Consider the following 23,443-nt stretch of genomic DNA (forward strand, 5'->3'; position numbering starts at 1 on the left):
GGTAAGAGGACATGTATCATGTTGTGAGCATATCCCAACCGGTCTCAGAGTAGTCACAGGTTTTTCTTTTAGGTGATTCGCGCTTTTTAGAACAGTACAGGTGAAACAGGGCGGATACACCTCCTATGCATATCAAAGCCGTCAAAGTGGAATATTTCAAGAAAGAATAACTTTATTTTATAAAATCAACGGCTCGGTTGACCATAAGATGTCTGATCTGATCCAGTAAGTATAGTAATGGTCAGACTATACTATCCTATCATATCCAAGTATTCCCTGTTTATGGGGCAGGGACTACGGAATGTACAGAAAAAACCCAGGAATGAATAATATGACAACTTGACAAGCGTGTAATGTACTACAACAACGTTGCACTTTTGTGTATCCACGATTCGACATGCCAGAGCCAGAGCCTGGTGCGCACTGCGCCGCTCAGCGCAGTTTGATGCTAAGCGCGATTTTGGCTGAGCTCGAGCTTTAGCTTTAGCTTAGGTGCTGACATCCCAACACTTGTCTGTCTATGTGTCTCCATCAACGCCATCAGCCTGTCCTACGTGGAAGGCGATACACGCACCCTAACCTATCACATGCCCAAATATCTGTTATCTCCACCGTCCAAACTCCACTCTCGCCTTCTGTAGGATTAGAAAATAGAAATGAATCCTGACACTGTTGCACTAGAATAGGTATTTTGTTTGGTTCGGCTTCGACCCGGAACTGATTCCAATCAGATGGTGTCAGACACTGGCCGGCGTCGTACCTATAATGAAGCCGGTTTTGTGGAATAATGATCCCAATATATACGGTATACCCGTCATTATATGATCAAAACCGTTTCATCCGAAACAATAAAAAACAGAAAAAACCTCAACGGCCCGTAACGGGCAAAAGCGGGTCCCGCCAACAGCAATGTTATTTACGATTGCAATTGACGCGTGTCGGATGAAGCAATGCCACTTCCCAACTCGGCTCCTCGTCTCAGACATAAATAAACAAATAATTATTTATTTTTTGCAATTATTTTTCCCCATTTTTCCAGTGTTTTCTTTCCTCAACGCTCAACCTTCTCGCATTGCGTGTCTCTCTCTCTCTCTCTCTCTCGATTTTGTCTAGTATGGAGCCGTGGACCGCGGTTATTCCCGCTCGTTTTAGGTTTAGTTTTGAAAAGGCTGGTCTTACAACGCGGGGAATTCCACCTAGTTTAAAACTCGAATTACCCACCTCCCACGTCATCCATACACGCCAGCTCAGCTCCTCACCTGGAGTTTGCTTTCTAATTCAAACATCTCCCAAATGTCAAAATACAATCTCTCTCTCTCTCGCGCAAACATATCCCATTTTAATGGCTGATCGATTTCGGATTTGTCTTCTGCAACTCTACTTGTCTTGAGAAAGAAAGTTAGCTCCTTCACTCACATTTCTCTCTCTCTCTCTCTCTCTCTCTCTCTCTCTCTCTCTCTGTTTCTCTGTTTCGCTCTCCAGCCTATAATCAAGTCGTGTTTTTTGTTCCCGCTCAGCACCTGCTTCTCTCATACTAACCAATCTCTTTAAAGCATCATTAACAGCCGAGCATTAAAAAAGAACTGAAAACAACTATTGTTCTTCGCTTTTGTCTCTGGGTGCATGTGAAGACTGACAGATTCTCACTCTTCCTCTTCTTCTACTTCTATTCCTTTTCGCTTGTCTTCCGAGGGAAGAGTCTTCATCGGTCGGTGTCGAATCGATCAATGGCTGCCTCTTCATCAAGGGGACGGAGCAGCTCTCCTTTCGGTTACCGGAAACCGTCAAGTCCTTACTCCTCCTCGTCTTCGTCGTCGTCGCTCATGAACGGTAGATTCATCCCTCGCTCGTGCTCTTCTTCGGCCTCGTCGTTCTACGGTTCTGGCAATGGTTACACAACCAGATCCATGACGCCCACTCGTGGCCGTAGTGATTCAATGTACCTTGGCTCCAAGGGCTACGGAAGTCGTGCTCCTGTCAGTTATGCTCCGGCGGAGGAGCTCATTGGAGAGCCGGTTGTTACGTCGAGATCAGGGGATTGTATTTCGGTTACTGTTCGGTTTAGGCCGCTGAGGTATGGCTTAGATCTGGATGTATTGTGGTAGATCCGTGGTTTGCTTGTATTGGTGATATTAGAATTTGGGGATTTAGGGCTGCGTTGCTAGTTCATTGTAGCTCAACAAATTCATTTTTGGGGTTTCTTGTTGTAGTGAGCGGGAAATTCAGCGAGGAGATGAGATCGCGTGGTATGCTGATGGGGATAAAATTGTCCGCAGCGAGTACAATCCAGCTACAGCGTATGCATTTGGTATTATAATTTACCATTAACTTACAAATTTTAAAGTTTACTTATCTACATAGCCATTTTTAGGCTCTGACCGGGCCTTCAACATATTATTTTTCTAATTTTCATCTCTTTTTCTCTGAAATTAATTATACTTGGTTGTATGATTTAAGAGAGTAGCTTCCTTTTATTTTCTAATTCAAGCATTAACGGCATTGCTGCATCATGATACGGGTGCTAATGGAGGAGCAATGTTTTGACTTCCATTTCTATTTCATATACATAATTGTTCAATTAAATTAAAATTCTGACTGTTGCTTATGGTATCTGGAATGTAATAATCATCAATTAATAACAGCAATCTTGTGTTTTTGTTCCATCTCTATTTGCCATCGAATAGTTTATTATGACAAAACGACCTCTCAAAGTGGTCAGAGCATTGTGAATCATTTTCGCACATTTGTAAATACACGTCTTTTTTTTTTTGTTTTTAATGTTTTCTGTAGCATCTGAGTTTTTGGTATTTCAGATAGGGTTTTTGGACCTTCTACAACTTCTCCAGAGGTTTATGATGTAGCTGCTCGACCTGTGGTCAAGGCTGCAATGGAAGGCATCAATGGTATTTTGTCTTATCCAAGTTTAGGAATTCACAAAAATGAACTTTAGGGGACTGAAGTTGTTTCTAATTGAATCTTGTTACTAATTTAGTAACCTGATCGTATTGAAAATCTTGTTTATTGAAACACTCACATTACCTTTCAGGGACTGTTTTTGCCTATGGTGTTACAAGCAGTGGGAAGACACACACTATGCATGTAAGTCTCCAGCTCTCTGAGATGACATATGCGGTGTTTGGAACCGTGGGCGTTTGTTGAATAAATGCTGCCACATAGGCACCACTTCAGCATTTCCCCATTATGCGGATCTGTACGCATAGAGAATTGCAAAAGCAGGCCTTGATTTATGTGCGCGCCTACCGTTGGGGGAAGTTTCATTTTAGCGCTTCCCCCAATGGGTAGGCGTTTATTCAATGTTTCACTGATGTGGTGCCTAATGGCGCCTAAGTGTCAATAAACGGGTTCATTATTACTTTTCTCGGTTTTGCAAACAAATCAAGTACAAATGTTTAGCGAATGAATGCCCACGGTTCCAAACACATACATAGTTCTTTTCCCTTCCACGAAGGTCCACTGTTTAAAAGTGGTCAATCAATCCAGATCATTAAATTGTAGTGTCTTGTAATGGAATATTTAAAATGCACATGTGAATTGGGATTGCCTAAGATCTCTAGTTTATTAGCATTCAGCAATAAGCATGTTTCCATCCGATTACCAATAAATAAAACATGTGTCCATTGGCCAGCTCATGAGAAAACTGTAACATGATCTCTATTGGCTGTCAGAATTGTCATTCAAAAGGACACATACTTATTACTTAACACTAATAAACTAGATTTTACAATTATTTTCATGAGCCAACCAATAGAGATCATGTTGTAGCTACTCTGATAAAGGTTTTTTGTCCCTGTTTCTGAAAAGTATATTTTGCAAAAATATAGTTAAAAGTAAAAATAAGTTCAGTGCATTGAAAGCCTTTATCATAAGGCTAATTATTCAAAGCCTAGTGTCCTATCCTAAATTTCTCCACATCATAGCTATTGAATATGGTAACCTAGTGCATGAAGCTCCTGCCAATGCGGGGTCTAGGGAGGGACAGATGTGCCCCTGCAGATACACAGAGGAACAGATGTTATATGCCAAATTTACCTTTCTCCCCTCAGGGGATAGTGGCTCTAGGGCTTCCTTTTTGTTATTTTCTCCTTTTTTTTTCCATACTACTTTTTTGTTCTTTCTTTTAGATAAAAAAGAAGGTGGGGAGAGGGTTGAAACAGCCTAAAGAAGAATAATCACTTCTAGGCCCTTATAACAGAAATGCAAGAAGAAAGCATACTAAAATTTGTGTCATGTCAATAGCAAAGCAGCCCTGTGAGTATGGGTCAATGGCTCAGTGTGTAATTGTTGCTGGTAAAGAAAGAAGTCAGAGCTCTTATATCTTATTTTTGACTCTTTTACCTATTTATTTGACAGGGAGATCAAAATTCTCCAGGTATTATACCATTGGCCATCAAGGATGTATTCAGCATAATCCAAGATGTAAGTGGATCTATGAAGTTTGTAAAATTGATGTCTACCATGTTTTGAAGGTTGAAGCATGTGCATAAACTGCTTGTCTTCACCAAATTATCTTGTTGGTTTATTGCCAAGAGACCCACATTTTTCTTTCTATTTCTTATCATTTTTCCATCTGCTATCTCTCTCTAGGTGGCTTTCCAGCTTTCAGTATGAGACTTTTAAGCCTAGTGCTTTGTGTATATGGCTAATTGTTTTTCTTTCTATGGGACTTATCTGGTTGCTAAAATGATTTTTGTTTTGTTTGTTTATGTATGTTCTGTAATGATTTTCCCCCTCCAGCTACTGGCCATTTATATAAACCCAGACTCTTAGAGTTTTTGTTTTTTCTAATGATATTCGGCAGAAAATAATTCCAACAAACCCAACTTTCCACAAAACTGAACAGTAGGGAAAGGCATGGAGTAGAATTAGGATGACAGTACAGTCACATCTTATCCTATAACATTACAATGAAAACTCCTGTATCCCCAACTAAGAATTCCCTATTGACCCCTGATCTTAGAGTTACTATTTCTGCTTAATGCTTCTGTGAAGATTAAAAACTATTTGTTTGAAGAAAAACAACTGCATAAAACTTGGGATCCTGGAATTGGAATTATATTCAACTCTGTTCATCTTATCTGCTTTTCCTTATGTTGATATATTTCTTTTGTGGATGCTGTAATTAAGTCAATCTCCTTGCAGACTCCAGGAAGAGAATTCTTACTTCGTGTGTCTTATCTTGAAATCTACAATGAGGTCAGTAGTAAATACATGAAATGCTTGGTATGTATTGAGATAAGGTCTTTGGGATGTTGTTGATTCCTTTCCAAAGTTTATGTGCACATACTGTTATTACCATATTTTGGGTTTAAGTGATTCATGCATTATTTTGAGAACTATTAATAGTTTACTTCTGGAACTCTGGTACTAATATCCTTGTATATTTTTGTTATTTGGACTTCAATTTATTTCAATGTTTCAAAGTTATCTTATTATTTCAGTAATTCAATTAAGTCCATTGTATTTTAAATGCTGATTTTCCTTGTGTTTTCAGGTGATAAATGACCTCCTAGATCCAACAGGACAAAATTTGCGTGTCAGAGAAGATGCACAGGTTTTATAACTTCTCATGTCGTGGCTAACTATTCTCCTATTCTTTTTATGTTTACCATTTTCCACAGTCCATGTATTGTAGATTCTAAAGGTATCTGCAAAATCAAATTTGAGTCTAAGATGCATCCCCACCATGAAAACCTTTGACACAAAAGGGCTGGGCTATTAATTCTTTGACACAAAAGTTTTGCAGGGCACCTATGTTGAGGGTATTAAAGAGGAAGTCGTATTATCTCCTGGGCATGCACTTTCTTTTATTGCTGCTGGAGAAGGTACTTTTTGGGGTTACTGTTTCTATCTATTATAACTAAATATTTCTTTCAATATATGTATATGTCCATGACTTGTTAGGTTGTTAATGATGTTTATATTTATAATAACAGAGCATCGCCATGTTGGTTCGAATAATTTCAACCTTTTAAGTAGCCGAAGTCACACCATATTTACCCTGGTATGTAGTGTTCAGTTGGAGAAGCATTAGTAATCATTCTGTATTAAACTTAGGGTTACAGTTAAATTAACCATGATATTTTTTGATTCCATCTTAGTCTGCATCCCTTGTGACTTATTTTTCTTTTCTACATTTATATATTTTGCAATGCTTGCACTTGAACTAAACACCCACCTCCCTTGTTATGCTAAGAATTTCCCTTATCAGCTGTCTATATTGCCAAATTCCCAGCTGCCCTGATTCCATCCACCCAATTACCAACTTGGAGTCTCCCTCTATCTCAATCTGCTGTAGCCCCAATTGTTTGGCCAATTTTACACCTTGATGTAGTGCCAAGATTTCCGCTCTTAAGGAATCTCCAACTCTTATTGGACCTGAAAGCAAAGCCATTATCTTGCCTTCATTATCTCTGAAAACACTTCCTATAACAGATGGGCCTGGATTACCTATAGAGCTTCCATCAAAGTTCAATTTCACCCTTTGTTGTGTCGGTGGGGACCAAACTTCCTGTATCATAGTTTTGGAAGTAGTAGTAGATGCCACAATACCCCAACTTCTATAAATGTCTTCAACTGAGAAATCCTTAAAAAGATCATAGGCTTTCAACCAATGGATAACCTTAGTAGTTATTCCTTCCACAACCTCTTCCTTGGATCTACAATTGCCTTTGAAGATCCTGTTGTTTTTTTCCTCCCACATTGACCACAATACAACAGCTCTAGTGGCTCTCCACATAGTTCGTGGAAAAAGCTGGATCAAAGAGGTTCACCACGCTTGAGGAGGGAGTCCACTTGCAGCCAAAGAGAGAAGAGAACCAAGACCAAATAAAGAACACAGAGGGACATGAGATTAGTAAATGTGAAATTGTCTCACCAGAACCCAAACAGAGGTAACAAACATGGGGGGAGAGGCGTATATTTGGCCTCTTTTTCTGCAATAAATCCAAGGTGTTGATTTTTTGGAGTACCACTTTCCAACAAAAGGCTTGAATTTTAGGGGGTATAGGGCTACCCCACACCTCCTTTGAAGGAAAGTTCCCTACAAGGTTAGAGGTCTGAAGCAAAATGTTATAGAAAGAAAAGCAATTAAAGAAACCAGAAGGGGAAGGTTTCCAAATTCTGCTATCTCTACATGATTGATCAAGAAAGACTTCCCCTAACTGAGTGATCAAATCATCAACCTTCCCCATTTCAGAATCCCTTAGACCTCTTCTCAAGCCCAAATCCTAGGAGTTATCAACAAACACTGAAGAGATCACTTTTCTTTTGTTTTCAGACAATGAGTAAATAGAAGGGAATCTATCTTTAAGGGAGTTTTCACCAATCCAAACATCTTCCCAAAACAAGACTTTATTTCCAATGCTGACATCATATTTGAAATAAGGAAGCTTAAGAGGAAAAATACCTTGAATAGCTTTCCAAGGAGAACACTGAGAAGCCCTAGGGTCGAGTCCTGCATCCCAGCCGTTATCTGTCAATCCATGAATACTAACAATTACTCCAGACCAAAGTTTGTCCTGTTCCATTGGTAGTCTCCAAATCCATTTCCTCAGCAAAATCGTGTTTCTTAATCTTATATTTCCTAACCCAAGGCCTCCATCATCCCTACTCCTAGAAACCACCTCCCACTTCACTAAGTGATCCTTCTTAGTATCCCCTGGTTCCCACAAGAAATCCCTCATTATCTTCTCTAACTGGTTAGCTACTTTCATTGGTACTCTAAAGGTAGACAAGAAATAAACTGGCAGGTTGGCTAAGGTTGACTTGATTAAGGTTATCCTACCCCCTAAAGAGATGTATTCCTCTTCCAGTTGCTGACCTCTTGGAGAATCTTTCAATTACAGGGTACCAAAAACTCTCAACCATTGGGTTCCCTCCTAGTGGTAGCTCTAAATATTGTAAAGGCCAGCCCCCCACTTCACACCCCAAAATCCTAGCCAGGGAATCCACCTCCTCTCCCCCAAAATTGAGCCCTCCCACACAACTTTTTCCCCAGTTCACTTTAAGATTGGACTTCCTTTCAAATTGAAGCACTAAACTCTTTAAGTTCCGTAATTCCCCTTCCTCCCTGTCATAAAACAAGATGATGTCATCTGCAAATTGTGTGTGACCACCACCTCCTCCCTACCAATCCTGCAACCTCTTATCAAATTGTTAGCATCGGCCCTCAAAATCATGGCACTCAACACATCAACTACTAGGGTAAAGAGAAATGGGGACAATGGATCTCCTTGCCTAATACCCCTCTTTGCTGGAAGGAAACCCCTAGCTACACCGTTCAACAATATTGAGAAATGACGTGAAAAAATGCATCCCTTTACCCAACTGCACCATCTCTCCCCAAACCCTCTCCGCTTGAGAACCTCTAGTAAAAAATCCCAGTCCACCATGTCATATGCCTTTTCAAGATCTAATTTGCAAACCAACCCCTTTTCCTTTCTCCTCCTCTTCACCTCAACACATTCATTGGCAATAAGTATTTGATCTACAATTTGTCTTCCTTCTACAAAGGCCCCTTGATACAATGAGATTAGAGATGGGAGGATCTTTTTTAATCTTAGCGCTAGGACCTTAGAGATGATCTTATACATGCTTCCCGCCAGTCTTGTAGGTCTGAAATCCTTTGGTTGGAGAGCGTCCTTTTTCTTAGGAACAAAGGCAATAAAAGTTGCATTTGCTCCCGAGTTAAATTTGCCTCTCTCATAGAACTCTTCAAAAACCTCCAACAAATCCTCTCTAATTATCTCCCAACAATCTTGATATGAAGAAGATTGCATTTCTCACTTCTTTGTTCCTCAAATCTTTTTTCCAAAGATTCCAATAAGACACTATCTTCCACCCTCCACTCCAAGTCCTCTAAGCTCTCATTAGGTCTTCCTGGGTTGTCATACGCTAATTTGAAGTGATAAACCAAAGCTTGAGCTATATCATCTTCCCTTGTCAGCAATTGCCCATCCCACTCCAATTTTGAAACATAATTCTTCCTTCTCTTCCCATTCGCCAACGAATGAAAAAACCTTGTATTGATGTCCCCTTCCTTTAGCCATTTGCACCTGGATTTTTGCCTCCAACTTATCTCCTTCCTAAGGAGATCTTCCAATTCCTGTTTCAAATTCCATCTTTCCACCCTACCCCTCTTCCCCTAGCCTTCTTTCAGCTTCTAGTCCATCTAGCTCTTGCACTCTTTGACTGATTTCCACTTTCTTTTGCTCTAATCTACCAAAAACCTCTTTATTCCAAATCTTGAGTCTAGCTTTCAAGAGTTGTAGTTTGTTGTAAAACCTATACCCCTTCCATCGGAATTCCACTTGGTCCACTTCCCACTATTCTTTTACCTTAGCTAGAAACTCTGGATGAAGTAACCACATGATTTCAAACCTAAAAGGGCACGGGCCTCCATCTAGTCTTTCTTGAGACAACCTGATTGGGCAATGATCTGAAATAGGTCTCGGCAATGCTGTAACACCTAAAATTCCCCCATTCAACTTCCCAATCCACTGTAAAGAGGAACCTATCCAATCGACAATTGGTAGGGTTTTCTTGGAAGTTTGACCAGGTAAAATTTGCTTGCTGAAGAGGGAGGTCCTGCAATGCAAAATAGGTACGTGGGGGATGTATATGATAGAGTCCCTAGAGAGGTAATATGATAGGTTTTGGAAAAAAAAGGAATCCAAATAGGTATGTGGGCCTAATTGGGGATATGTATGAGGGTGGGTGTAATAAACAATGTTGGAATACCTATGGGAGAGACACCAGATTTTACAGTTACAATGGGTCTTCACCAAAGTTCAGCACTTAGCCCTTATTTATTTTCACTATCATAAATTAATTAATTGAATTTAAGAGGTTCCATCTAATGACATAATATTAATTAATGAAACTTGCTAAGTATTAAATGCAAAATTGTCTTGCCTTATGTTTGCTACTGATATGGTATTAATTAATGAAACTAGTGAAGGATTAAATGTAAATTTAACAATAATCGGTTGGAATAAGGCATTGGTGATGATGATGATGAAATTTAACAATAATAGAAGTGCAAACCAGGGTACACTTGGGATTGGAGACCAAAAGACAATTCAATGTGACTTCTTCCTTTACCTTGGTTCAATAATTCAAAACAAAGGAGAGCTTGAGGAGGTTGTCGTCCATAGAATTAGAGCAGGATGGGCAAAATGGAGCAGGGGCAAATAACACTTCGATTAAAAGGAAAATTTTATGAAACAATTGTGAGGCCAGCTATGCTGTATATGGAGCAGAGTGTTGGGAAGTTAAGAAACAAGATGTCCAAAAAATGAGTGGCAAAAATGCGAATGCTTAGATGGATGAGTTGTAAAACAAGAAAGGAGAGGGTTAGAAATCAAGTCATATGAAGGAACCTAGGAGTGGCTCTAGTAGGTGATGAAATGAGAAAGTAAATTGAGATGGTTTGGTCACATGCATAGAAGACTATCTACAAATTGAAGGGGCTAGCAGAGCTAAGGGTAGACCAAAAGGACTTGGGTGAAACTGTGAAAGTAATAAGAAATGATTAAACGACTATAATTTAATAATGGGTATGGCACTGAACAGAGTATAATGGATAAACAGGATTCATGTAGCCAACCCCATATAGTTGGGACAAGACTTAGATGATGATGAATTTATAGGCACATGGCATATTTTTATTGTGCACATTGACATGCTAACATCAATAGTTCTTTCTAGCCATCTATTTATTAGAAAGTATGTTACCTGTATTATTTATTTATATATTGTGTGCTATCAAATGAGAGTGTGGAAGACAAAATCTTTTGGGAACCCGGGGGTCCTTGTCAAACTAGATCTGGAAAAGGCGTATGACAAAGTGGATTGGGATTGTATTGTAGATATCTTGAAGATGAGGGGCATTGGGATTGGTTTTTTTCTCTTTTTGGGTGCAGGTGGAATACTCCGGACAGATTGGACAGGTTGTTTGATGGTTCTGCTTTCAGCTGGCCAAATAGGAGGGGAAGACTGATGTGGAGGTGTACAAGAGCAGCAGTAATATGGACCTTATGGGAGAAAAGAAGCATTAATTGAAGGGATTATGGCAAAAGTGGCTTTCTGGATAAAGACAATGGAGTTGTTCTCAGCTTTCTCTATTGATGATATATTAAGGAACTGAAGAACAATTGCAGCCTCAACTTCAGCTAAGCGGAAGGCACTAAAGGGCTGGGAACCCCCAGAGGTAGGATTCTTGAAATTAAATTTTGATGGAAGTAGTTTTGGGAATCTGGGGCCTTCTGGATTTGGAGGGGTTATAATAAATGAATGCGGAGTGATCATGGGAATGTACTCAGGCCCCATTGCAGTGTATGGGATGCAGAATTCTATTGGAAATGGGGATTTGAAAGCTAATAGTTGAAGGCGACTCCAAAATAGTAATAAGTTGGTTAAAACAGAATGAGAAGGTTCCTTGGTTTTTCAGAAACAAAATCAAACAATTCAAGAGGTTCTCAAGGGATATGCAGCTGATATTTCAATGGATTCCTAGGTCGGCAAATGGCCTAGCTGACCAACTAGCAAAGCAAGGGGTAAATAGGGCAGAGTGCTTTTGGGCTCAGTTGTAAGACTGAATATCAAATTGTCTATGTATTATATTGATGGTAGCCGAGGCTGCCCTTGTTTCTGTACTCTCTTCTTTCTCTAAGTAATAAAATTTGATGTTTATTACTGATAAAAAAAAAAGAAAAAGAAAAAAAAGATGAGAGGCTTTGGTAGAAAATGGATCAAGTGGATTAAAGACTATATTGGTTCTTCATGGATTTCAGTGTTGATAAATGGTGAAGCGAAAGGTTACTTCAAGGCTAGTAGGGGTCTTAATCAAGGTTGCCCGCTTTCCCCCTTTCTATTCACTTTGGTAATGGACATCTTTAACTATCTCTTTGATAAGGCTTCTTAACTTGGTGAAGGGATTTGAAGTGGGAAGGGACAAGGTTCACATATCACATTTACAGTTTTCTGATGACATACTTTTCTTCTTGCATGCCTCCATAACCAACACCGCAAACACTAAAAGAATAATAGAATGTTTCGAGCTCATCACTGGCTTGAGAGTTAACTTTTGCAAAAGTAGTATAGTAGCTCTTAACTCGGTGGAAGAGGAACTTCTAGAAAGCTTCAAATCTTTGTTGGGGTGTAAAGAGGAGAATCTTCTTATTTCCTATCTAGGGATGCCTCTTGGAGGGAATCCAAAATCTCTCAACTTCTAGAGGCTGGTGGTGGAGAAATGTGAGAAGAAACTAGCCATCTTGGAAGATGTGTTATCTTTCAAAAGGGGGAAGGCTTACTCTCTTGAAGGCCTCCTTAGCAAATTTTCCAGTCTACTTCTTTTTAGTCTTCTAGATTCCAACCAAAGTCAGAAATTAAATTAAGAAGCTTCAAAGGAATTTTCTTTGGGAAGGAGGTGGGGAAAAGAGAAGCCACTTAGTCAGTTGAAAATAAGTATGCAAGCCTAAAGAGGAAGGTGGATTGGGAATTGGGCACTTAAAAGAGAAAAATTCTTCTCTTAGGTAAATGGCTGTGGAGGTTCCCTAAAGAACCCAATGTTCTTTGGACAGCTGTCATCTCAAGCAAATACAGATCAAATGTAAATGGGTGGGATAGCATTCTCCATTTGAACAGGATAAAGTCCACAAATCCTTGGAAAGGTATCGTCTCCACCCATACTTTTTTCTTTCCTTTTATAAGATATAAAGTGGGAAATGGTTCTAAAATAAAGTTCTGGAAGGACCTTTGGTAGGGGGAAACTACCCTTGCAGCCTCATTCCCTAGACTTTTTAACCTCACCCTTGACCAAGAAGCCAATGTTTCTTCCTGCCTTCCAGACCAAACTGCCGAGAACACCCTAAACCTTTGACTTAGAAGACGTCTAAGGGACTTGGAGATTTCTAAACTAATAAACTTAATTCAGACCCTTAAAGAAGCCTACATCTCTCCCTCCTATTCCGACACCAGAATCTGGACCCTTCACCCGATTGGCGAATTCTCTTCCAAGTCTATGTTCATGGTTTTGATTGCTGATGAACAACATTCCTCCTTTCCATTTAAGAAGATCCGGTGTAGCCACATCCCTTCAAGAGTCTGTTTCTTTGTCTGAGAAGCTTGTCTCCAGAAATTAAATACTTGTGATCTCTTACAGAAAAAGTATTTGGGAAGATTGTCCATCTCTCGTCATGTTTACATTTTATGCTTCAGTGAAGGTGAATCAGCAGATCACATATTTCTTCACTGCAAGTTCACCCAAAAGGTTTGGTTCCATTTCTTGAAAATGGCAGGTTACAGCTGGGTTATATTAGAATACATTATGGACTTTCTGCATCAATGACAAGGAACAAGTTTAAGTAAAGGAGGTAAAGTTTATTGGCAATCAGTGCTACATGCAGTCTTGTGGGGAGTTTAGGATGAAAGAAACAAACGTCTCTTTGACAACAAATTCAGGTCCCTGGAGGAGTTAATTTCGGACATTACTTACCTTTGCAACCTTTGGATTGTTAATTTAGATTTGTTCAAAGGACTCTCAGTCAATGATCTCAATAGAGATGCTTACCCCTTCCTGTTTCTCCCTCACCTCCATCAAACAACCTTGAGACATCTCGACCCCATTAGTGGAGTGATGACCCTAAACTTTGATGGAAGTGCTTTAGGTAACCCTGTATTAGCTGGTATTGGAGGCATAGTAAGGGATGAAAGGAGCAACATTTGTTGGACTTTTAGCGGTCCAATTGGTTTGGCTGATTCACAAAGGTTGAAGTGATGGCTGCTCTCACAGGAATCAGAATAATAAAATATTTGGGAATCCAGAATTTAACAGGTGATTCAGCAAATACTATAAAATGGTTAAGAGACAGGGGGGGGGCTTGGAGATTGAGCCACTACTTGGCAGAGGCTAGGGACTCTTTGGACTGTTTAAATGTAAAATGAGTTTGGATTCCTAAAGAGCACAGTCATACAACAGATGGCTTAGCCAAATGTGGCATGTATTTGGATCATTTGTATAGCAACAAGCTTCCTCTGTAATAGTAGAAATCTGCTGAATTAAAAATCTGTAAAAGAAAATATATTTTCTTGAAGAAGAGAAGAGAGAGAAGAAGAAGAAGAGGAAGAGATTTGAGAAAGAAAAAGAGAGCTTAATTCTGGCCACCCCCTTCACTAGTATTTATGTTAAAAATATAAAGTGGAGTACAATGACTAATATGCTCTTATAGGGCAGCAAGCATCTAAAAAATACATAAATGACTTAAGAAACAATCAGCAAAGGACCTAAAATAAATGCTGTGGTCCCCACTTCCTATCTAACAATTAACATATAAAAAATTACTGTTAAATCTACACAAAACTGATTAAATCCTCAACCGTTGGGGTTCTTCCCTGCTTTGTACATCTTCTCATGTACCTCTTCTTCCTTTAATGACTCCTGGTTAAATTTTTCTCAAAAAAAAAATATTTTACTTGATTTTCTCAGGTGATTCTATGTGTTTTTTTTATCATGTGTTTCTATGCATGCCCGATGATGTATATTTAAAATTGCTTACTGAAGTACACTTAATACCAATTTCATAGTCTGATTCAGTGTTTCTTGGTACTTGATCTCATCTCACTTGTGTCCATGCATCTATCATCTTCTCATTCATTATATTTTCTTGCAGATGATTGAAAGTAGTGCCCATGGCGACGAATATGATGGAGTGATATTTTCTCAACTTGTATGCTAAGAATTATTTCTAATTTCTTTAATCTTGAGTGACTCCTTTCACTCTTCTGCTGGTTCATCTTACTTTATTTTATACATTTATTGCAGAATTTGATTGATCTAGCAGGATCTGAGAGTTCAAAGACTGAAACTACAGGACTAAGGAGAAAAGAAGGATCTTACATAAACAAAAGCCTTCTAACTCTTGGAACTGTAGGTTCTTGTATTTATTTGCATACTATAGTTGGTTTTTAACTGTTGAATTTGCTAGTGCAATGGTAAAATCTCGGGATGACAAGCGTGTGAATGCGGGTTCGAGTCTGAGAGCGGCCACTTTGTGCAAAAAAATGCCAAAGGTTAGGTCCGTATCCAGCCCACCCCTCCCAAGACCCCAGATAGCTGGGACCAACATTGGGTAATGCCCCTTTTTTTAGTTTGCTAGTGCAATAGATCTAAACTGAAGCATTTAATACATTATTTAAGGTTTATATTTTATACTTAATCTATCTTTTCCTTTTTCACTGGCATTATGCTCAGAGAGATTGAAGCATGGAGCCATTCTTTCTTTGTTTACATGTACATGATTTTCCACTTCTCTGCCTCAATGAGGATGTATCATTAAGGACTTCTGTTAGACACGAAAATGTTTCCAAGTGTCATTTTCAAGAGCATGCACTCATTATGAAGTTGAAATGTGAAGGTAATTGGAAAACTGAGTGAGGGAAAAGCTTCTCATGTTCCATATCGTGACTCCAAACTCACCCGCCTTCTGCAATCATCATTGAGTGGCCATGGACACGTCTCGGTGAGTTTGTAGAGCAATGCGTGTTGAACAATGTTCTGGCTTATAGGCAATTGTCACTTATTCAAGCTTCACAAAGTGTATCCTTCCCACATAAAGTCACATTCTTCTGCCTGTCTTCTTTTTCTCTTTCTTTTCTTTCCATGGATGGTCTTAAAGTGGTGATTTGATTAAATTAATTGCCTGTTTTTCTATATATTAAATTACCTTTCATAATGTTGAGTAATTGGTCTCTTACAGCTCATATGCACAGTTACTCCTGCATCTAGTAATATGGAGGAGACACACAATACGTTGAAGTTTGCAAGTAGGGCAAAACGAGTGGAAATATATGCTTCACGAAATAGGGTACATTTAAATTTTAGTATGCCATCTTTATAAGATACTATTTCCAGTCGCAAAAATTGAACACTCAAAGATATAGCTTGTAATTACATTCTTTTGGGAATTTTTGCTATTTCAGATTATTGATGAGAAGTCATTGATTAAGAAGTATCAAAGAGAAATTTCAAGCCTCAAACAAGAACTTGATCAGCTGAGGAAGGGGATGCTTGTTGGTGTCAGCCATGAAGAGATCATGAACTTGAGACAGAAGGTATCTTTGTCATGTCTAATTTGATGATTTTGTGCATTGCTCTCTAAAAATTGGTAGCTAAGTTCCAAAACTTTTTCTTCTGATCAGAAAATAACTTTATTTTATTAATTGATTGCGTGAAAAAGCATTACATTTTGATGGCCAGGGTGTCTCCCCAAAAAACATAAGCTAGATTACAAAGAAGCCCAAAACAATTGTTGCCTTGCTGTCCCTTGTTTATCAAGGGAGTCAGCTAACCCATTTGCATTCCTTACCCACTTGAATTCAGCATTTAACTCTCTTGCAATCCTTTCAACCCTGTAGCTAAGTTCCAAAACTTTCTATTTATACCATTTTGTTTTGTTTCAAACAGTTGGAAGAGGGTCAAGTTAAAATGCAGTCCAGGTTAGAGGAAGAAGAAGAAGCAAAGGCAGCTCTCATGAGTAGAATCCAAAGGCTAACCAAATTAATACTTGTTTCAACAAAAAATACCATTCCAGGATGCTTGAGTGATGTGCCAAATCATCAGCGACGACATTCTGCTAGTGAAGATGATGTAAGTTTGTATTCCGGTGGTCATGAAAGTTGAGAAAAATTTCCACTCTTTTATGCTCTCTCTCTCTCTCTCCCTGTTTTTAACTGCATTTTTGTTTGAGCATTTGGAGGTTAACAACAATTTAATACTTCTGAAAGAATGCAATAATGACATCAGCTTCCATTATAAATAAAAATTAGCTAAGAAAGAGAGAAGGATTTAGGGATATTATGTTGGGGAATAACAAAAATTTGAGGTAATGAATTGTCCATCCTCATTCTTAATCTTGCCTTCCCTCTCTAACAGATTTTTTCTTTAGCTGTTCCCAACAATTCTTAGTAAGAATGATGACAATGAATCAACTCAAAAATCTTGCCTTCCCCCCAAAAGAAACTGAATATATATATATAGCTTATGAAAATGAAATAGATATTATCATTTAGTGTACATGTCATATTCATACGGAAAGCTTGTTTTTATGTTGACATGTTCATTTTATGTCAGAAATTGGATGTTTTGCGTGAGGGTTCTCCATTGCTCGCTGAATGCGAGAACCAGAAAGACTTGCCATCTGCTTTGTTAGTGGCATCAGATCCTTCTTGTGATCCCAAACACAGGAGATCTTCAAGCAAGTGGAATGAAGAATTATCATCAATCAGCAGTTCAATTACAGAATCTACTCAAGTTGGTGAACTTATCAGTGGGACTGCTGGTGTTTCAAAATTGCCAAAGGTATGTTTAACTTGCTTGCTTTCTGTAATTTTATCTTATGAATGCCAAACTTAATCAAACACAGCAGTTCAGTTTAGTTGGTTTACCTGTAATTGGATAATGTTTTACTATTGATATCTTCACATTTCAAAGTATGCAGTATTCCTGTGTGTGGTATGCCTGTGTTTCAGCAGTTTATAATTAAGATATATTGTGTGAAAGCACGATTTTCAGCTTTGTTTGGATTGTATGCTTTTCCATATAGCTTTTCTTATTGTATTGTTCCACTGGTTGTTTTTGAGCACGAACCCTTAAATTCAGTTATTTATATCTTAGTCTTCTCATCTTAAATTCAGGGTGGGATGACTTCAGATGAGATGGATCTACTTGTTGAACAAGTTAAGATGCTAGCTGGAGAGATTGCATTCAGCACCAGTACTCTTAAACGCTTGATGGAGCTGTCTGTAAATGATCCTGAAGGCTCAAAATCTCAAGTACACATTTCTTCTGTTCTGTCTAAGTATCATTTACTCATGTCATTGTACTTGAGTCTCAAAGCTAGAATATTATTCCTGTCAGAGTTCATCCTAGATAAAATAAGAGATTCAGACAATTTTTACACTTTTGCCAAATTAAATTGGCCTAAGGTTAAATGGGTTTTTTTTGGTTCCGATGATTAAAAGGATTTGATCCAGATTTTTCTCCCATTCATGTATCATTAAATGGATCAGCAGGGTTATATTCAGTCCTTGTCCACTCATCCATTAACTTTCAATGCATCTCTTTTTTGTTATTTTTTTTTATATTTGTAATTTTCTACAATTCAAGTGTGTGTATGTGTGGGGGGTATGTAATTTGACTACATGTCTTTTAGGACTATAACACTAATTTTCATATATTGCATTCATCCTTACCATTCTTGTAATATTGTCTCCTTGTGTTTACTTGTTGCATGTAACTTTTGTTAGTGTATTTCAACTGTCACAAAGAACTCCTATGGTATTGCAAGTGTTGCCGTGTATTAACTTGAAGTAATATCTAGGTGTGGTATTGGTTCACAGTGTGGGACAGTGGTGCATTTACAAGCGTGCTTCTTATATGATGTTTTCTTTTCTTTCTCAAGTTGTAATTTACTTCTGCCAATGTTTTCTGAAATTCAGATTCAGAACTTGGAATCTGAAATTCAAGAGAAAAGGAGACAAATGAGGGTCTTAGAGCAACGAGTTATTGAGAGTGGTGAAGCGTCAATATCTAATGCATCCTTGGTTGATATGCAACAGGTATTGCTCTCTTTTTTGTTCTGCCTTATTGGATATTATTGTTCACTATCATATCAACTAAATTTCTTCTTACCTTTTCCTTTTTAACAGACAGTTATGAGATTGATGACTCAATGCAATGAGAAGGGTTTTGAGCTGGAGGTGTGCATCTAATTCTGTTTATTTATATATTTAACATCACAGAAGTCACCTTATTTTACAGCTTTAATGTTTTGTGAAACTTCTATTGCTAGAATATTATTGAGTATTGTCTTTAAGGTTGAACTTGGTTTAGTGTGGATTTGAAATTGGTTGTGGAATAATTTCCAATCTGCTAATTTCTGGATTATGTTATCTGGGTCTGTTTTTCGGTGTAGAAGAATTTGGAAAAATGGAGATTTTTAGCCTGTGAATTCCATATTTTAGCAGAATTCCAAATGGAATTCAAATCCACTTCCACCTTCACAATCCAAATACAGCCTAAGTAATTTTTGCTAATGGTAGGACACTGGTTTACAATTCAGTTGTATTATATGGTCAGTTGATTAATTTGTGGATTTCAATGGATGCAGATAAAATCAGCAGACAATCGCATCCTCCAGGAACAGTTACAGGATAAGGTTATTGTCTCTGGCATTGTATTTTAATTTTTTGACTTTTGATATAAAAAGACTTCATATTTGTTAGGAAACATTATCCATTTTTTATCTGTTCCAATTGTTGAACCATTTATTTCTGCAAGTTGGAATATGCTACTAAGCATACTTTATGTCTGAAGGTATTTGGTTTACTTCTTTGGTTCTCCCTTTCTTAGGTTATAACAAAGCTTTTGATTGCCATAATTGCTAACAGTGTGCAGAGAACAAGGAACTGCAAGAGAAAATACTGCTCCTGCAGCAGCAGCTGGCTTCAGTATCGAGTGATAAATCATCATCTGACCAGTGCTTCTCTGAAGAATATGTTGATGAATTGAAAAAGAAAATCCAGTCTCAGGTGATTGCAGGGGTTTGCTGGAAACAGCATACCATGGACATCTTTACTTTCTGCAACTTTACTTGTTGGTTTTTGCTGATGACTTTGGTGTTGAATAACCAATCTGCCATGTATTGCATCTATATTTGTACATTCTCATAGACTAACCTTGTTGTGATCATTGATGGCATTGGTTCAAATACTTTTACTGGCAAATTGCATCCTCTTTCATAATTTATATTTCCCCTTCTGTAATATGTTTTCTTATCTGTGTTCTATGAAGTGCTTCTATGAATAATATGTTGATGAATTGAACATGAAAGTTATATTTATATTTCCCCTTTTTGTAATATGTTTTCTTATCTGTGTTCTATGAAAACGATGTGGAAGCAGTATTAGCTTGGGTGGAATTTCATTGATGAACATGAAAGTTATTTATTCTGCAACAATAAAACTTATACTGTTATAAAAATACCATTAACTTGGCCAAGAAACTCTTACTACTTCAATAGTGTTTTCAGAAATGGGAAAAATCTGCAACCTTCCCTCCCTTCCCCTCAATTAGTTGGTGACATTCTAAACGTTGTCAGGTGACTGGTGGTAGATGCTAATCTGAACTTGTTGAGGTCATGCTTATTCTGGCACCTGTAGCATTCTTACCTTCCCTTCTATGTGTGCTGCCAGATTGACACGCATACAAGGCTGAGCTAGATAGTGTTTCTTTAGGTGGTATTCAGTGCTAGCTGTTTTCTTGGCAGTATGCTCTGGAAAAATGGGTCCTGCATGAGTTTATTTTTCCTGAATTAGAAAAACTCAAAAGTTGTTCTTTATTGTGGTTGGTTCTGACTTTCTCAACCGGCTTCCACACCAGTGGAAGGTCAGCAATTCAGAGAGAAAGTGGGTTCAATTGTTCACGGCAAGAAATTGTTGTGTTGTTTTGTACGAAATCCTTTTTATTATTTGTTACAAATTAGACAATATTATCAGAACCCTGGGACATATTGCACTATTTCCTTAACTTGATAAACCTGTGCAGTTTTTGTCAAATAAAGTTAGGTTCATTACAAAAAGGCATAAAAAATGCAGCCCCCCAGGTGAAAGTGACAGGTTCTAACATGGTGGCTAAGATGTACTTAACTTCCTGTAGACACCACAAATTGGATATTGTGTCCTCTAATGTACCTTATATCATTCCTATGCTTTTCTTTCATCATTCTTGGGCAGTTGGATTTTGTAACTAACATATATGTGTGCTTGCTGTTCTTCCCAGGAAATTGAGAATGAAAAGTTAAAGCTGGAACATGTTCAACTTATGGAAGAGAACAGTGGTTTGCGTGTACAGAATCAAAAGTTAGCAGAAGAAGCTTCATATGCAAAGGAATTGGCATCTGCTGCTGCTGTTGAGTTGAAAAATTTGGCAGGAGAAGTTACTAAACTTTCATTACAGAATGCAAGACAAGCAAAAGAATTGTTGGCTGCTCAAGATATGGCATATTCTAGAGGTGCTGGTATGCAAACCAGTAATGGTGCTATTCGCAAATATTCTGATAGCAAGATTGATAGCATTAAGCCTGGCAGAAAAGGTCGGCTTTCTACTAGAAGCAATGAAATGCATGGTGCAGTTTATGATGATGTTGAATATTGGAATCTTGATCCAGAAGACATGAAGATGGAGCTGCAAGCAAGAAAACAAAGAGAGGCTGCTCTTGAGGCTGCTTTAGCCGAAAAGGAACTTGCAGAAGAGGAATATAGAAAGAAGGTCGATGAGGCAAAGAAAAGAGAGGAAGCTCTGGAAAATGATTTAGCAGGAATGTGGGTGCTTGTTGCAAAGTTGAAGAAAGAGGGGGGAGCCATCCCGGAGTTGAATTCCAATGAGAGGTCTACAAATGGAGTAGACCTTGTAAATGATGTAAAAACACATGACAGTGAGAACATAGATGAGATACAAGTTTCAGATGACACAAAAACGGTTCAGGGTGGAGCTGATCTGGAACCTCTGGTTGTTCAGTTGAAGGTAAAGGTTGACAACATTGATATAAATCTCATATGCGCATGGGTTGATTCTTCTCGTTTAAATTCATCTCTAATCTTGCTAATTGAACTTAAATGTGCGCTTCATTTCCCAAATGTCACTTTTGTGCTATTCACAATAATTTAATTATGCACTTTATTTAAAACGAGAGGGGCTTAATATTCTATTTTATTATTTTATTTCCCATCTTAATTATCATGGATTCTTAGGATTTTTGGAATATCTATTTCTTCCTCTTTTCAGCTCCAAGCTATTCACATCATCGGCAGTAAACTAGACAGAGATATTGTGCACAAATAGCCAAAACAATGTTTAAAAAGGTGTATATAAAACCAGTTTTATTTAATTTTATTTTCAATGAAATATATGCTTACAAATTTCCTAGTAAATTTGACCATGGCTTTTGTAAAAGGAATGCATTTTATGTTTCCATCACGTCTCTTAAATATGTTTACTAATTATGGTGCATTTAGAAAGCTGGAAAACAAGCACATATTAATATCATTGTTCTGCAGTTTGATAACTTGGAGGCAAACTATTTGCTCCTTTGTCTTCTCATGTTTTCAGGCTCGAATGCAAGAGATGAAGGAAAAAGAACATGATTCCTTTGGGAATGGGGATGCAAATTCTCATATGTGTAAAGTATGCTTTGAAGTACCAACTGCAGCAATACTTCTGCCATGCCGACATTTTTGCTGTAAGTGGTCTTAAGTTGATCACCTTGTTTCCCCCACTTGGGATTATTTATCATGTTGGTATACTGTGTGCAGTGTGCAAACCTTGTTCACTCGCTTGTTCTGAATGTCCGATTTGTCGCACAAAGATTGCAGATAGGATCATTGCTTTCACTTCCTAACAACATATACATGCCCTTTAACTGAAGGTCATACAAAAGTAAATTTCAATTTTTTTTTTGAATTTGCTGTTTTTCATGGCCTTAACATAATAAAAGAGTAGATCCACCTGGTACTATGGACTGATGGATCTGCTTAAACTTAGCCGAGTTTCTAATCCGTCCTGGGTTTTCTTTCAGGGGGCTCATCGTATAGCTGTTTGTCATTTTTCCATGTAATATGCTGTGAAATTCTTTTATTAGTTGGCCTGTATGTAGCTTTCGGATAGGTATATCCATATTATATTTCCATCTTATCCCTTGAGGGCTGTAAAATAGGCTGAAAAAAAGGGAAAAAAAAAAGAAAGAAAAGCAAACAATAGATGAGGTATAATCTTTAAAGTTACAAACTCTCAGATTGGCGATCTGTTCATTTACACATTGTCTTGTGCCTCTCTTCTTTTGACTTTTATTGTTATGTATAAAAGGATAATGAAAGCGTCTATAAAGAAGTATTCATTTCTTTTCTCATTTTCTGTTCGAGGCTTTGAGCATTCACCGTAATTAATTGTTCGGTTGTTCCTGGTGCTGTCAAATGTTTTTCTTTTTACCTTTTATGTTTCTTTTTTTTTATTTTTATTTTTATTTTTATTTTATTTTGCAGCTGTTAGATGCTAATTATTTAGAATATGTTGAAACTCTGGTTCAAAAAATAAGAAAAATGGAGAGGCAGGATTTACAATAAATTCAAGTGTAAAATAAAATTATCTTGTTTCCGAGGAGAAATCTGAAAACTATTCTTATATTTTCTGGTCTAAAAAAAGGGGTTGAGCAATTGTGGTATAATTTGGTACTGGATTTGTTTCCCATCTATGTAAAATGCTTAGGAGGGCTGGATATCAGTCATGGGTGTCTGATCCCACTCCAGCTGCCTTCTGGTTCTTGCTATGGTTTAACTTTACATATATAATATAACCCAACGTTTTAAAAAA

General features: G+C 37.9%; 1 protein-coding gene across 4 annotated transcripts; it reads left to right on the plus strand.

Annotated features, from left to right (window-relative positions):
• The first annotated feature begins 1,309 nt into the window (after positions 1-1,309).
• Positions 1,310-22,982, plus strand: LOC148849131 (Kinesin motor family protein). 4 transcript variants are annotated; one of them, XR_016100982.1, is made up of 26 exons: positions 1,310-2,074; positions 2,211-2,308; positions 2,814-2,903; positions 3,047-3,099; positions 4,372-4,437; positions 5,161-5,214; positions 5,513-5,572; positions 5,765-5,843; positions 5,955-6,022; positions 14,691-14,747; positions 14,843-14,947; positions 15,435-15,539; positions 15,777-15,884; positions 16,000-16,131; positions 16,484-16,666; positions 17,150-17,377; positions 17,713-17,850; positions 18,517-18,636; positions 18,727-18,777; positions 19,188-19,235; positions 19,468-19,608; positions 20,858-21,601; positions 21,863-21,939; positions 22,187-22,316; positions 22,390-22,513; positions 22,653-22,982. XR_016100982.1 is itself a non-coding variant. In XM_088950903.1 (25 exons), exons 1-24 carry the CDS (start codon positions 1,728-1,730, stop codon positions 22,473-22,475), a joined length of 3,291 nt encoding a protein of 1,096 aa, XP_088807029.1. In that variant the 5' UTR covers positions 1,310-1,727; the 3' UTR covers positions 22,476-22,513; positions 22,653-22,982. The 4 variants fall into 4 exon arrangements, 2 of the variants coding, with proteins under 2 accessions (XP_088807029.1, XP_088807028.1); XR_016100981.1 differs by having other exon boundaries at positions 22,390-22,502; XM_088950903.1 differs by lacking the exon at positions 21,863-21,939.
• The last annotated feature ends 461 nt before the right edge of the window (positions 22,983-23,443 follow it).

This window comes from Nelumbo lutea, chromosome 6 (genome assembly GCF_056320005.1).
Source record: "Nelumbo lutea isolate HS-2025 chromosome 6, American lotus-T2T, whole genome shotgun sequence".
NCBI classification, from domain to species: Eukaryota; Viridiplantae; Streptophyta; class Magnoliopsida; order Proteales; family Nelumbonaceae; genus Nelumbo; species Nelumbo lutea.